Here is a 14451-nt window from a genome sequence, read left to right as displayed (position 1 = left end):
AATCTCAAACCATGCAGAGCTTATTACTAATGTTCAGATAAAGGAACACCTGGGTAGCAGTGATCATAACATGATTTCATTTGATGTTAGCTGTGAGCAAGAAATACATACAGGAAAGTTAAAAACACTAAATTTCAAGAGAGCAAGGATGAGGGCTGCTCTCCAGGACTTAGACTGGGAGGGAATATTGGCACTGATTAACACAAAACAGAAATGGGAATTCTTCAAAAAGACCGTTTATGAACTCACTACAAAGTATATTCCCATGGGCAATAAGTTTAAAAGGCTAAAGATAAAACCTATGTGGCTCACAGTCAAAGTTAAAAAAGGTACAAAAATTTAAGAAAATAGCTTTTAAAAAATAACAATGAAGGAACACTAGTGTCGTTTAAATGTTACAAAGAATATAACAGGACATGTAAAACGGAAATCAAGGATGCAAAAATTCAAAACGAACGACAGATTGCAAAAGATAATAGGACAAACCCCCAAAAAAATCTTCAAATATAATAGTAAAAAGGTCAAGTCTGAACATGTTTACAAAATAATCTAGAGTGGGTGACTGGGGACAAAGGGAAGGCTGATTTATTAAACGCTTTCTTCAGCTCTGTGTATACATTGGAGCATGGGGGAGCTCATGTCCAAAATGGGGGTGGGAGTGACACAGCCCCAAATCCACAATGGCTCAAAAGTGATATGGTCTAGAAATATTTAGACAGAATAAAAGCGGATAAAGCACCTGGACCAGATGGCATCCACCCACGGATCCTAAAAGAATTGAGCTCTGTAATTTCAAAGCCATTGTATCTGATATTTAGGGACTCATTAATGACAGGGATAGTACCACTGGATTGGCGCAGGGCCAATGTGGTGCCCATATTTAAAAAGGGAACAAAGTCTTTACCAAGTAACTATAGTTAGTTTAACTTCTATAGTTGGGAAGATACTGGAACGTATAATAAAAGACCACATGGATGAGTTCTTGCTGGAAAAAAAACTATTTAAGCAACAGACCAGAGCTGCACGATTAATCGCGGAGAGAATCGCGATCTCGATTCTCCCCGCCCGCGATCTTCCCACGGGATGACCCGCGATTCTTCTGTGTCTGAACGTAAAATGTAATGTATAAGGAGCTGGGGAGCGCAGTGCACCTTGGGAGTTGTAGTTTCAGGCTGAGGCGCTCCCCTTCCGCTCGGGACTACAGCTCTCTTCCTGCTGACACGGGCTACGTCACGCCCACTGCTTTTGGATTCCCCCTGAAATCAACAGGTGGGTATTGAGCGGAGTTCCCGCTTCTTATCAGTGGGGGTGGGGAGGGTGCACTATGTGTGTGGTGTGCATAGAGTAGGGACAGGGTCGAGCCTCCCCACAGCGGCTCCTATCTTCCGGACACTGGGCTGGAGGGTGGCTCGTATTATCTGTGACGGGGACATACACACCTGTGTGTTGCCAATGGCACAGGGAGACCTCCTGCATGTGTTTACACTGGGGGACTACAGGTCCTAGCAAGCACCTCTCTAGCAGCCTGAGATAGGACTAGAAGCTCCAGCATGCCTTGCTCCTCTATTGCAGCCTGTGATAGAACTACAAGCACCAGCTTGAATGCTTTGCACTTTCATTGTAGCCTAGGTTATTGGGTGGCTTGGCTAGAACTACAAGTCCCAGCATGCTTTGCATTTCTATTGCAGCCTGGAGTCCCGAGTGGTTTGGCTGGAATTACAAGTTCCAGCATGCCGTGCAGCTTCACTATAGCCTGTGATAGAGAACTGCTTTGAATGTCCATTACAGCCCGGAGTCCTGAGTAGCTGCTCTGCACCTCCATTAACACCATGGGATCCTGGGCTGGGACTACAAGCCCCAGCATGCACTGCAGAGCTGCTCCTGTCATCCAAGGGAAGAAACCAGGAACACAAGTGGTGGTAAAATTCATAATATATTATAATGGATAGTGGTTGCCGGTATTTTAAGTCCACTCCTCACATGCCCCCCTTTAATAGCCTGAGAGACGTTTTAGAGAATCGTGATCTTTATTTTAAGCAAAAGAATCGTGATTCTCATTTTTGCCAGAATCGTGCAGTTCTACAACAGACAGCATGGATTCATGAAATACAGAAGTTGTCAGACAAACCCGATTTCCTTTTATGAAGAGGTAAGTAAAACCTTGGACAGAGCCTGTGGACGTGATATATTTGGATTTTGCAAAAGCGTTCGATACAGTTCCGCACACACGGCTCATGTGTAAGGTAAGGTCTACAGGATTGGATATATCAGTTTGTAAATGGATAGAAAACTGGCTGAAAGACAGAATTTAGAGAGTCGTGGTTAATGATTCTTACTCTGAATGGTCAAAGGTTATCAGTGCTGGGACCCTTACTTTTTAATATCTTCATAAATGATATTGGGTCCGAGATCAAATGTAACATTTCTGTCTTTGCAGATGACACCAAGCTATGCAGTTGAATAATGTCTTTACAATTTACAAGCCGACCTCAATGCTCTGTCTAATAGGGCTACCATGTGGCAGATGAGGTTTAATGTTTATAAATGTAAAAAGTTATGCACTTGGGGGCTAAGAATATGCATGCATCATACATACTAGGGGGAGTACAACTGGGGGATCTGTAGTGGAGAAGGATCTGTGGGTTTTAGTGGATCATAAGCTCAATAATAGCATGCAATGCCAAGCTGGGGTTTCCAAAGCAAGCAAAGTCCTTTCTTGTATGAGGGAGAGGGAGAATTTTGCCCCTGTACAAATCATTAAGACCTCATCTGGAATATGCATTACAATTTTGGGCACCAGTTCTCAAAAAGGATATCTGGGAACTGGAGAAAGTGCAGAGAAGAGCAACCAAACTGATAATAGCAAATTGGATCATGCTCTGCTGTTTTTTTTTTTGCCTTTCTCTGGATCAACTGTGGGTATGGAGTTGGGTGTATGGGATTGTACTGTGTTTATTTTGTTTATTTTTTTTTTTGTGGATGGACTGGTGTCTTGTTTCAACCTGACTAACTATGTGGCAATGGCAAGGCTACATTCGTGGCAATGGCAATGCTGCAGATGGGCACTGACCCTTATTTGCTTTACAGTTCTTCATTTAAAATTATTTTTTTCCTCTGAAACTTCCCTTTTAACGTGAAGGTGCATGTTATACTCCGATAAATATGGTGCATCCAAATAACACACCCAAGCTGATCTCTTCACAATGCACAGCCACAAAGGCAACTAATTCTTGTTGGGCAGTGTATTAGTGCTCAGACAAACACACTTTATTTTTAAAGGTACATTTTCGGACAAAACACACTTAGACCGAATCTTAATAGTTCAAAGAATGTCAGGCAAAATGGTCGGCCCTCACGCATATTCACTTCATCAAATCTGCCCCCCTATTAAAAAAAAGTTTGGACTCCCTGCCTTAAAAGGTTTTCCACCACTTTGTATAAAGTACAATAAAGATGTTATCATGCATACAAACTAAAAAGAAATACAAATAAATATTTTTGTTTTTGTTTTTGTTTTTTTGGGGCAAAAATAAAGTGCTTTTACTGCATCTGAGAAATGTGAATGTATCTTTGGGAAGCAACACTGGGTAAGAGACTATGATGTAATAAAGAGTGACTGTCTGCATTGCTAGCGTTAGGTGCTCCCTGTGTAATTAACTTAATATCACATGCTGTCATGTGCATTCCAATTCACATACTCCCCCCCCCACACACACAAAGGACTGCTGTTTCTTGGTCAGTCAGTTAAGCCATTTTATGTACCAATGAACAAACCAATCATCTCAAAGAGCAAAATAAAAACTACAACAAAACGTGCACAGTGCCATAATCTTGCAGAGTTTGCTTCTTTTTTTTTGGCTGATCCATGTACAGTATTTGCAGGTACTACATTAATATGTTTGACCAATTACTATGTAACATCATCAAGCTTAAAAGCCAGTACAAAGCAGTAAAGTGTTGCCCGATTTGATTTATGCAACCAACACATCCATCCACAGTGGAAAACATGCTAACAGAACACAGGTATCACTGTAGCATTTCATAAGCGTTTACACGTCTACAGATTACCAAGCTAAATGGCAAAAAAACAAAAAACAAATATGTAATAAAAAAAGGAAATTAAATTATCCCAATTTTCATTATACATTATTCAGCCACTGCTTACTGTATATTCCCACCTGAAGAGGTAAGTAGCTCCCTTTGTTAAGCGGGTGGATAAGAGTGTCTTGTTAAGTGAAAATCAAGAGAATAAAAAGTATTATACAATCTCATCAGATAGGAAGATTTTATGGCTAATTAGCCTTTAATCTCCCCAACCAACACTACATTTTGGTGTTCTTAGTTTTTTATAAAGGAAATGTAAAAATCACCTATTACAAGCCTGAAAAAATTCTCTACAGATTATAGGTTCCCACAGAAATCAAGGACAAAACAGTGAAGCGTCTTGATTTCTGGCTTTTCTTGATATAAAAAGAAATTAAACAGTCTTGAAAATCATATCGGTAGACACCTTTACACTCGTAATTAATAGAGTTGTGTGCCTATGTTTCATTGTGTAAAAAACATACAAAAAAAAAAAACACACACCAGGTGATCTATGTACATTACAATCATTTTAACAAACTTTGCTGGAGACTTCTACCTGCTTCTGCTCTAAAGAAAAAGCAGTTTGTTTGATTATGTTAACGTGCAAAGTGAATGTGAATGGAAGCGACCTTTTCATTATTAATGCACTTGCAGCGTTCCAATGAGGAAAGTTGCAGGTTCAGCATCCCCTTGGGCCCCTTTCACACAGCCGGACTGTTCAGGTCGATGGATCGGATAAAAACGGACAGGCGGTTTGTTTTCATCTGATCCCCCATAGGGGAGAGCGGAGCTCCGACATGTCCATCCCTGCACAGTGTGCCGTTATCTGCCTGCTCAGCGCGGATCAACGGAGCGATCCCTGCTGAGCAAAGCAGAGTCCCTACACAGACACATCCGTGTGAAAGAGCCCTTAGACGTTATTAACCCTTTGGGAATATCTCACCAAACTTTCACTCAAGAGGATACCCAAAACCCAATTTGTATCTTTGGGAAAAAGTCAGGAAAGCAAAAAATTACATATCTGGGCAAGTTTTAGGCTGCCAGTGCTGATCGGATATGGCATAGATCGCCACGGAGCCTGGGGAAGTGGGAGCAAATACCTGTATCAGACAGGTATCTACTCCCCCCTCCCCCTGAAAAGTGCCAAATGTGACACTGGAAGGGGGGGGGGGGGGAATTTGGTTAAGGCCGGCTTCTGTCAAAGGGCCATGACCAAAAAAGGTCTGCCGTACACTCAGACTGAATTCCGGCATGTTTCTATTGAACCAGACGTTGCCACCTCATATTGAGCCTTTGTGTACAAACCTTTAGGAAGAAAACATTTTTTGTCACACTGCTGTGCTCTTGTTCAGTTTGGAGTGCAACAAAAATGTAGTTTTCATTTCTACAAGAACTATTCTATTAAAGTTAATTACGGTAATTCGATTTTATGAGAATTCATACGATTCTTATACACCAATCAGGCACGCTAACATACCATAAGTACATACGTTTAGTACTATAAGTAGCTGTTACCAATTTCCAAAGGTCTGCGCACTATTCCAGCTCAGCAATGGAAGTACAATATGTGCATTGATTAACCCTGAAGTATGTTGCAATAAAATTAAAGGCTTTTGATGTTGAGTGGCTGCTTAAGGCTTGACAAAATACTGGCGCCAGCTTTTTATGGTAAACATTAGTGCTAGTCATATCATGAACAACATAAGCCGGGGCAAATGTTTATACATTATAATGATTTTACATTAACCAAAATCTTATGAAACTCATGACTGGTGTTGGCTTTTCCTTTGAGGAACAAAGATTAAAAAAAATCTAGCACTCAGACAGCACGATCCAGGTACAGAAGCTGCCTACTCATGAGCTGTGGGGATAGAGAACTCAGCACAAGCTACACATGCATTCCTGAGCATTCTAAATATGGTAGATTTTCACATAGTTACACTGACCCAGCTTGGAACTATGTATGTACCATATGATCCGCTCTAACCCATCTATTCAGGGACTCAGATATGGGGAACTTCATTTAGCACTTCAATAGCACGTTACCCCATTCCCCATTCATAGCGCAGCACTACCCCTTTATTCATAATGTTGTATGCCAATGATACGATGCTGTTTCTTGGCGATATGGCCACTTCTCCTCGGGAGGCTATGAGGGCGATAAGGGAGTTTGGAACATACTCTGGGTTGGTCATAAATTTGACTAAATCCTTATGCTGTTGGATGCGACGCCCGATCCATCGGTGCTGACCATGCAGGACATTCCACTATCAGGCTCTTTTAGATATTTGGGCATACAGATGCCCTCCCGACCATTAGAATATTTTGGACTCAACCTGACCCCTATGCTAAAACGCTGTCAAGACAAGGTTAAATTATGGAGTAGGCCTAAGCTATCCCTTGCGGGCCGTGTGAACCTTCTTAAGATGATCATGATGTCGCAATTACTGTATATACTTCACAACACCCCAATGGTCATCCCTCTGAAAATTCGAATCATAAACTCGATTTTACGGTCACTCCTTTGGCAGTCAAAGTCGGCCAGAATCAAACTGGAACAGCTGCAGCGCCCAAAAGATGCTGGAGGGCTGGCGTTGCCTAACCCTTGGATTTACTATCTGGCTGCACAGTTGCAGCATATAGCGAGGGTGGCACACCCCCCGCGAGAGCAACACGTAAACTTGTTAGACTCCACTCCCGCACTACTTAGATTTACAACAGGATCAGGGGTGGTGGATGGTCTGGAGGCCCTGCACTTTACCAAATCCAACAGGTTGTTCCCTACTTATGCACTGATGCAAAAAAATTGGAACAAAGTGAGGGCGATGCAGGGGGTTCTGGGATTCACTAAATATAGCTCCATATGGGATAACAACCACTTCCCGGAACTGGCAAAAATACCATATGGCACCAGGTGGCTACAATTTGGCATATCTCATTTGACTTATGTTTTTCGAGAGGGCAGGTTGAGGCCTTTTGCTGAGCTTAAGGAGGCCTTCAGGCTCCCGGCTACAATGCACTTTTATTACATGCAACTTCAGCATGCGGTCAGGGCTCAGGGAAATGGGGACCAATGGTCCCTAGATCCCGCCTCCATTTTTAATTATATGCTTGAGATCACTACATATAAAAGGCTTTATCTCCTGTAGCTATGCCATGCTCCTCAGCATTTTCCACGCGGACTCTCCTCTTAAGGTGGTGTCGCAGTGGGAACAGGACGTTGGCACTTTTGAGGAGGAGCAGTGGAAGGAGGTAATGCAGGCTGTCCCCGTGTTCCCTGAATGTGGCCCAGCGTGTGTCACAGCTATATATTCTCTTGTGGGCTCATTACACCCCAGCAAGGTTGGCTCGCATGGGGTGGGGTCAGGTGCAGAATGTACTAGGTGCAGCAGGGATCATGGAGATTTGATTCATCTCTTTTGGAGGTGTCCAAAGCTCCACCTATACTGGTCACAAGTCCTGGATACCCTTGATAGGGTCTTTCAGACAAAAATTCCTGTCGATCCTAAGTATTGTTTGCTGGGCATATTAGATGCACTCCCACTGGAGGACACCCACAGGCAGGCGGTGGCGAGGGCTCTCTTTCAAGCTAGGTAGGTAATCCTGTGGCACTGGAAATCCACGGAACCCCCCAACATTGCCCAAATGGCTTGCCCAAATGGGTGACACTATCTAGAAAAACTGATCTATCAACATAGGGGTAAAAGAGGTAAATTTGATAAACTGTGGGCACCATGGCTAGGTGTTCCCGGTCTGGCCCCATTGGATCTGGTCTATGACCGACTGTCTTCCTAGAGTATATATGGTTTTACCTGGATGGGGGGCAGAATGTTGCTTTTATCTGCAATAAAGAGTGGGTTGCCATTGTTCTTGTTGATTATGTGTAATACGTTACTGCTGTATGTGTAGGTACTGACTGTTCTTTTGCTGGGCTCTGATGAAGAAGCCTTGCCCTTTGAAACGCGTCAGGCGGCAGTGACCCTCATCACATCTTCCATGACCATTCAGAGTGCAGTTTGGGTTCTACATGTTGCAGCCACTTTTGAAATTACTGTCTTACTGTAAACCTTTCTACTACAATTGTGAGTAGGTTTTATACTTTATTTTAATTAAATCAAATTTATCCAAATGGTAATACACTAGGCTGGTGCACCCTTGTTTTCTTTTTGTTTGCTACCAGGATACCCCCATCCATGAAGGGCAGCAAGGCCAGTGTCATCTCTATGGAATATTGACTGCTTGACAATCGACTCATGTCCAGGAGCGTTTGTTTTCTATTATCATATGTATATGGGAAAAATGGGAGAAGACACTGCGCTAAACAAGAAAGTGTAAATGCTGCCAGTACCAAAAAAAAAAATGGAGATACAATTTCAAGAAATGCGTTAAAAAATGAGGTACGGCGCAAAAATAATTATGTGAGAGTTTGGTAATGATACCAAAAATAGGGAAATATTGAATAAAATATATGAAGTGAAATCAATTAGAAAACCACAAACTTAACGTGATTAATATAAATAAATGGTTATCAAAAACATAATAAGTGACTAACACTTTCTGAATAATAAAAATGAATAAAAATCCAGAGTGTAACATAGGTACAAAAAAAAGTATAAAATGTGCTTAAAACAGTCCCACGTGTGATAAGAATAGGAAATGAATCCAAAAATCTTCTTAAAGCGGGGGTTCACCCTATAAAAAAAAAAAATAAGTTTTTTCTTCTAGCATAAAATTAGGCATAGTAGCGTGAGCTACAGTATGCCCGTCTTCATTTTTTTATCCCCGTACTCACTGTGTAATCGTACATAGAAGATTCCGACTGCCCACGGGGAATGGGCGTTCCAATCCAGACGGAAGGTGATTGACGGCCGGCTCTGGCGCGTCACGCTTCTCCGGAAATAGCCGAAATATGCTTGGCTCTTCACGGCGCCTGCGCATAGTCTGTGCGCAGGCGCCGTGAAGAGCCGAGACCTACTCCGGCTGTCTTCGGGGAGCGTGACGTGCCAGAGCCGGCCGTCAATCACCCTCCCTCTTGAAAGGAACGCCCATTCCTTCACGCTACTATGCCTAATTTTATGCTAAAAGGTTGTTCTGCAGGGTGAACCACCGCTTTAAATGGGTGATGTAATGACAGGAATTAAACCTCCTTCCACCAAGCGAACACCAGAGTGAGAGAGATGTAGTCTCCTTACCGGATACCAAGACCACAAACTGGCGGTCAGACCAAGCACAGGGTTTTATAGTCTCCCAATAGGACTCTATGGCTGGAGCTGGTTCAATCAAGCGCTGATGGGGATCTCAGGTAAAGAACAGAAGAAAAAAAACAGTGTAGACTGTGTTTCCATCTGTTCAGTGGAAGCAAATACCTGGCTTAGACAGGTATCTGACCCCCCCCCCCCTTCGCCCTGAAAAGTGCCAAAAGTGATACTGGGGGGGATTTCGAAAAGCGGAAGTTCCATTTTTGGGTATACAAATTGAAGGTTGAAGAAAAAAAAAAAAAAAAAAAAAAAAAAAAAGGATAACAGATCCCTGCATTATCACATAAAATGTTGATGCAGGTGCCCGTTCTATTGTATTTTGAAAGCAGGGGATTTCCCCCACCAGAATATACAGGTCAGTGTTGCAGCCATTAGTGAGGTCCTCCCGACTATATAAATAAAAAAAAAAAAAAAAAAAAAAAAAAAGCACTGAATATTTTTATAGTTTGAAATAAAATTTTGCAAACAGGTCATTTTTTTCACCTTTACTGATGGGCATTGATAGGCTGCACTGGTGGGTAATGCCTTTTGGAGTAAAAATCTATCTTAAATTTGTTCTCTTTTTAAGATACATTAATAATTTAGTTTATTCAGCATGAAATGGAGCTTAGTTATGTGCTGAGGCTGTATGTGCTGCAAAATTTTTATTTTTGGTAAACTCATGCAACGAATCCAAGCCGAGATAGCATGCACTGCATTGATGCATTCACACAATCTCACAGTAATCATGAGATAAAAGAAAGTTCAGAAATATTCCTTTATCCCATTGTTTTGCAAATCTATGTACACAACAAACTGTATGATTGAATCAATTCCGATATCGCCGTTTTACTAAACCGACAGCTTATTCTTCTAAACGGGAAACCTTCATTTTGTTTGCAAATATTAATGATTATAACTACAGTGGGTGACCGCGATATTGTGTCAATCTCGCTCCCTTTGTCGGCGAGATTGACCACCTACGAGCCCCATCACGGGAGTCAGCGCTGGAGACAAAGCGGGAGCCCGCGATGGAGACAAAGCCGTCATAGAAGCGACGGGAATCCGACTTGGATTCCCGCCAATTCTAGCTGCGGCATTTGGTATGAATCCTGAGAGGGACTTAAGGGCCTGGTATGCTACTGGGGGGGGGGGGGGGAACCTATGCCGGTGTTTTATTTCAAATTTGGCGTGAAGTTCCCTCTCAGGATTCATACCAAATGCCACAGCTAGAATTGGCGGGAATCCAAGTCGGATTCCCGACGCTTCTATGACGCGCTCGCTGGAATGTGCTTTGTCTATTCTAGCGAGTGCGAGATGAAGGCACCCTGTCGCCGAGAATCAGCGCGATGCAGTCGTGCTGGAAACACATTCTCGGCAACAGGTACAGTACCAACAAGAATAAGTCCTTACATTTAACAAGTACCTGTCATTTCAGATACATCGTGGCAGCGCCTGTTAGTGGGCATCCACTCACCTGCTGCTGCCACGTCCCTCACCTTGTTGTGTCACTGCCGCATCACCAGCCGTCCCATTAAAGTGAATGAAACTGTCGGTGAATCCACAGCAGGTCAGAGGAGGAGCTGCTAGGGGACAGAGATGACAGTTGATCTTTAAAAATTATGATTTAAATCGAGTTGATTTAACTCAGGACTTTTTACTAGTGATTCCAATTGTGATTTAAAATGACTTGATTTAAATCAAATCCACCCTGATTGGGCCTTTACCCCAAAGGACTTAGCGATCACAGAGCACGGTGCGGGGCAGCGGGCTTACAGGAAGACAACATTGACGGCTCGGCTACATTGTGGGAAGGGGTTAAACTGCCCAGGGCCAAAATGTTTTTTTTTCTTTATGCAGTTTACTACTGCTTTTAGAGCTTATTCACACTCCGACAGCGTCAGTATGGGCATTAGACTGGCATTTTACAAGCATTAATGATGAGTTAAAAATGCTCCTCAAACACCCTATGGGCAGTTTGGAAGCGTTTGATGAGCGTTAAGGCACATAAAAGTGGAGTTCCACCCAAAAGTGGAACTTCCGCTTTAAGTACTCCTCGCCCCCTTACATGCCACATTTGGCATGTGATTTTTTTTGTCCCACTTCCACCAACAGGGTCACCTAGGCGACTCCAACTTTCCCCCTAGGCGGCCCCTCCCTTGTGAACCCAGTGATCTCCTGGGACACGCGACAGGTCCCAGAAGATCGCCTATCCACTCCGAATGTGCGTGCTCGGCTGTAAAGCCATAAGCTGTTATGGCTGGGTGCCCACAGTTCCAATAGACGCGTCAAGGAGAGGAGCGGGCCTCTGTGCGGTCGCATCGCTGGACAGGCGAGTGGCGGTTTTGTTAAAAAACAGCAGCTACACTTTTTGTAGCGGCTGACTTTTAATAAACGAAAAATAGCCTGGAACTCCACTTTAAGCCCACTCTACAAATGCCAATTCCATTAGAGCAGGGGTGTAAAACTCAATTTCATCGTGGGCCGCATCAGCATTATGATTAGAGGTGGACCGATATATCGGTCGGCCGATATATCGGCCGATATTTGGCCGTTTTTATGAAATCGGCATCGGCCGATTATTGTGAAAAAAAATAAAAAAATCGGCCGATTCGCGGCAATCACAATAAACGGCTGGCATGGCCGCCTGCCCTGCAGCAGCGTGTGTCCCTGAATCCTCCACCCGCACGGCCACCTCGCTCCAATAGCAAGGAAAGATTTTACTGCCATTGCATAGTACCGCCCCGTCCCCGCTCCGCCCCCTCCCTCGGCGTGCTGTATTGGATAAACAATCATTGGCCCTTTACAAACATCTGCCACGTGACTTTCAGTACTGACCAGTGCTCTTGTAGCAATGTATTCTTGATTCATACTACACCCGCACGGCCACTATAGAGAAGCTAAGGAGAGATTTCACTGGCATTCATCGTACCGCCCCGCCCCCTCCCTCGGCATGCTGTATTAGATACTTGTAAAGGGCCAATGATTTTTCCTCTAATACAGCACGCCGCGGGAGGGGGCGGGGCGGGGCGGTACGATGAATGCCAGTGAAATCTCTCCTTAGCTTCTCTATAGTGGCCGTGCGGGTGGAGGATTCAAGAATATATTGCTTCAAGAGCACTGGTCAGTACTGCAAGTCAGGTGGCAGAGAAACCATCATTGGCCCTTTACAAGCATCTGCCACCTGACATGGTAACTCCCCCCAGCAGGAGATCGTGGACACTGGACAGCACTAGCTCTGTCTTCCTTTCCTGCTGAGGTGGAGCCTGCTGGCTGCTTGTACTATACTTGTTCAATGATTGGCTGGTCATCTCATCAGCATGCACCTAGCCTATCAGGTGCATGCAGATAGATACCAGCATGTATGGAGGGTAAGTGCTACTGTACTGGACTGTACACCCCCCCCCCCTGCAGACTTAATTGTATGTCTTTTTAAAGTGAAACCGGGCTGAGGCACCATCCCCCCCCACAACGCAGCACCACCCATCCCCCCCCACCCACGACGCAGCACCACCCATCCCCCCCACCCACGACGCAGCACCACCCATCCCCCCCCCCCACGACGCAGCACCACCCATCCCCCCCCCACGACGCAGCACCACCCATCCCCCCCCCCCCCCACGACGCAGCACCACCCATCCCCCCCCCCCCCCCACGACGCAGCACCACCCATCCCCCCCCCCCCACGACGCAGCACCACCCACCCCCCCCCCCACGACGCAGCACCACCCATCCCCCCCCCCACGACGCAGCACCACCCATCCCCCCCCCACGACGCAGCACCACCCACAACGCAGCACCACCCATCCCTCTCCACAACGCAGCACCACCCATCCCTCCCCACAACGCAGCACTACCCGCGCCTAGCACCACCCATCCCCCTCCACAACGCAGCACCACCCGCGCCTATCAAAAAATAAAAAAATCGGCCCAAAATATCGGCCGCAAAAATCGGCATTATATAAAGAGCCTCTGATCGCTGCAATGTGCACCCCCACGGGCACACAGCGGCTGTTATCCTGTTGTACGACATATATGCTTTTTGTGATTTTTTTTTTTAACCAAAATTATGTAGAAGAATACATATCGTACTAAACTGATTTTGCGATGTTATAGCAAAAGGTAACGTCCCAAAATTGTTTACAAAACGGTCGGTCTTTTGTTTGTAGCGCAAAAAATAAAAACCACAGAGGTTATCAAATACCACCAAAAGAAGGCTCTATTTGTGGGGGGGGGTGTCATTTGGGCACAACGTCACACATGCAATTGTCAGTTAAAGCGATACAGTGCCGTATCGCAAAAAATGGCCCAGTCAGATAGGGGGTAAATTCTTCCGAGGATGAAGTGGTTAATGCCGACACACACCACCATCCGTGTGCGATTAAAAAAAAGGGGGGGGGGTTGAGGGACATGGTTAGGATTGAAGAGTCAAAGGTGGAGTTCCCCTTTATCATGGATCTCTCTCACCCCCCCCCCCCCCCCCAGAAAACACACAATGTGGAGACACAGCAACAGGCTGCACAGGGGGAAGTTTGCAGAGAAGTCTTCAGCAGTGTGGTAAGTGAAGAGTGTGCCCCTCCCCCTCTTACTTTTTCAGGTCAACGCTGAAGAGCCCGAAGCCGGCCGGTGTGGAGCCGCTGCCTCCCGGTGTGGCCTCCTGTCCCAGCTCCGCCGAATCCCCCCCGCCTCCTCCTCCTCCCCCGGAGTTGTAGTCATTGTAGGTGAGGCTGGTGCTGGAAGTGGACATGGTGGGGTGCCGGTGACTTCTCCGATAACGGGGACCGGGAATAGCACTGTGTCTACTACGGAAGCAGAGGGAGAGGTCACGTGATGGGAGGCTGAGCGCTGACACGGCGCACAGGAGGAGGGCGGGGCTGCGCCTGACTCCCAATTCCGGCTTTGCCGCCACACAGCCAATCGCACGCTGAGAACGCTCCAAGGGCGTGACGTCCCGTGTGTAAGGGGGCGTCACGTGCCCAGGTGCTTGTCAACTTTAGCGGAGTTTCAGTCAGGGGGAGGAGTCTGTGAGACTGCGACGTTATAGTGAAAGTTTCATAAACTCTAATAAAATATTTCATAATGAGGTCAGTGCGTGGTGTGCTTATGTTGACATTACACGTGGCGATGA

The 14451-nt window shown here is 45.2% G+C and overlaps 1 protein-coding gene across 1 annotated transcript in view; it reads right to left on the bottom strand.

The window, feature by feature from the left end:
- The window catches only part of AP3B1 (adaptor related protein complex 3 subunit beta 1), a 468642-nt gene extending 454431 nt beyond the window's left edge, over window positions 1–14211 (bottom strand). Inside the window, exon 1 of the mRNA XM_040340812.1 lies at window positions 13913–14211. Within this exon, the coding sequence (XP_040196746.1) occupies window positions 13913–14070 (158 nt within the window). The 5' untranslated portion in view covers window positions 14071–14211. The remainder of the gene's footprint in view (window positions 1–13912) is intronic.
- Between the last annotated feature and the right edge of the window lie 240 nt (window positions 14212–14451).

Source organism: Rana temporaria, chromosome 1 (assembly GCF_905171775.1).
Source record: "Rana temporaria chromosome 1, aRanTem1.1, whole genome shotgun sequence".
NCBI classification, from domain to species: Eukaryota; Metazoa; Chordata; class Amphibia; order Anura; family Ranidae; genus Rana; species Rana temporaria.
This window is presented reverse-complemented; position numbering and strand designations above follow the sequence as displayed.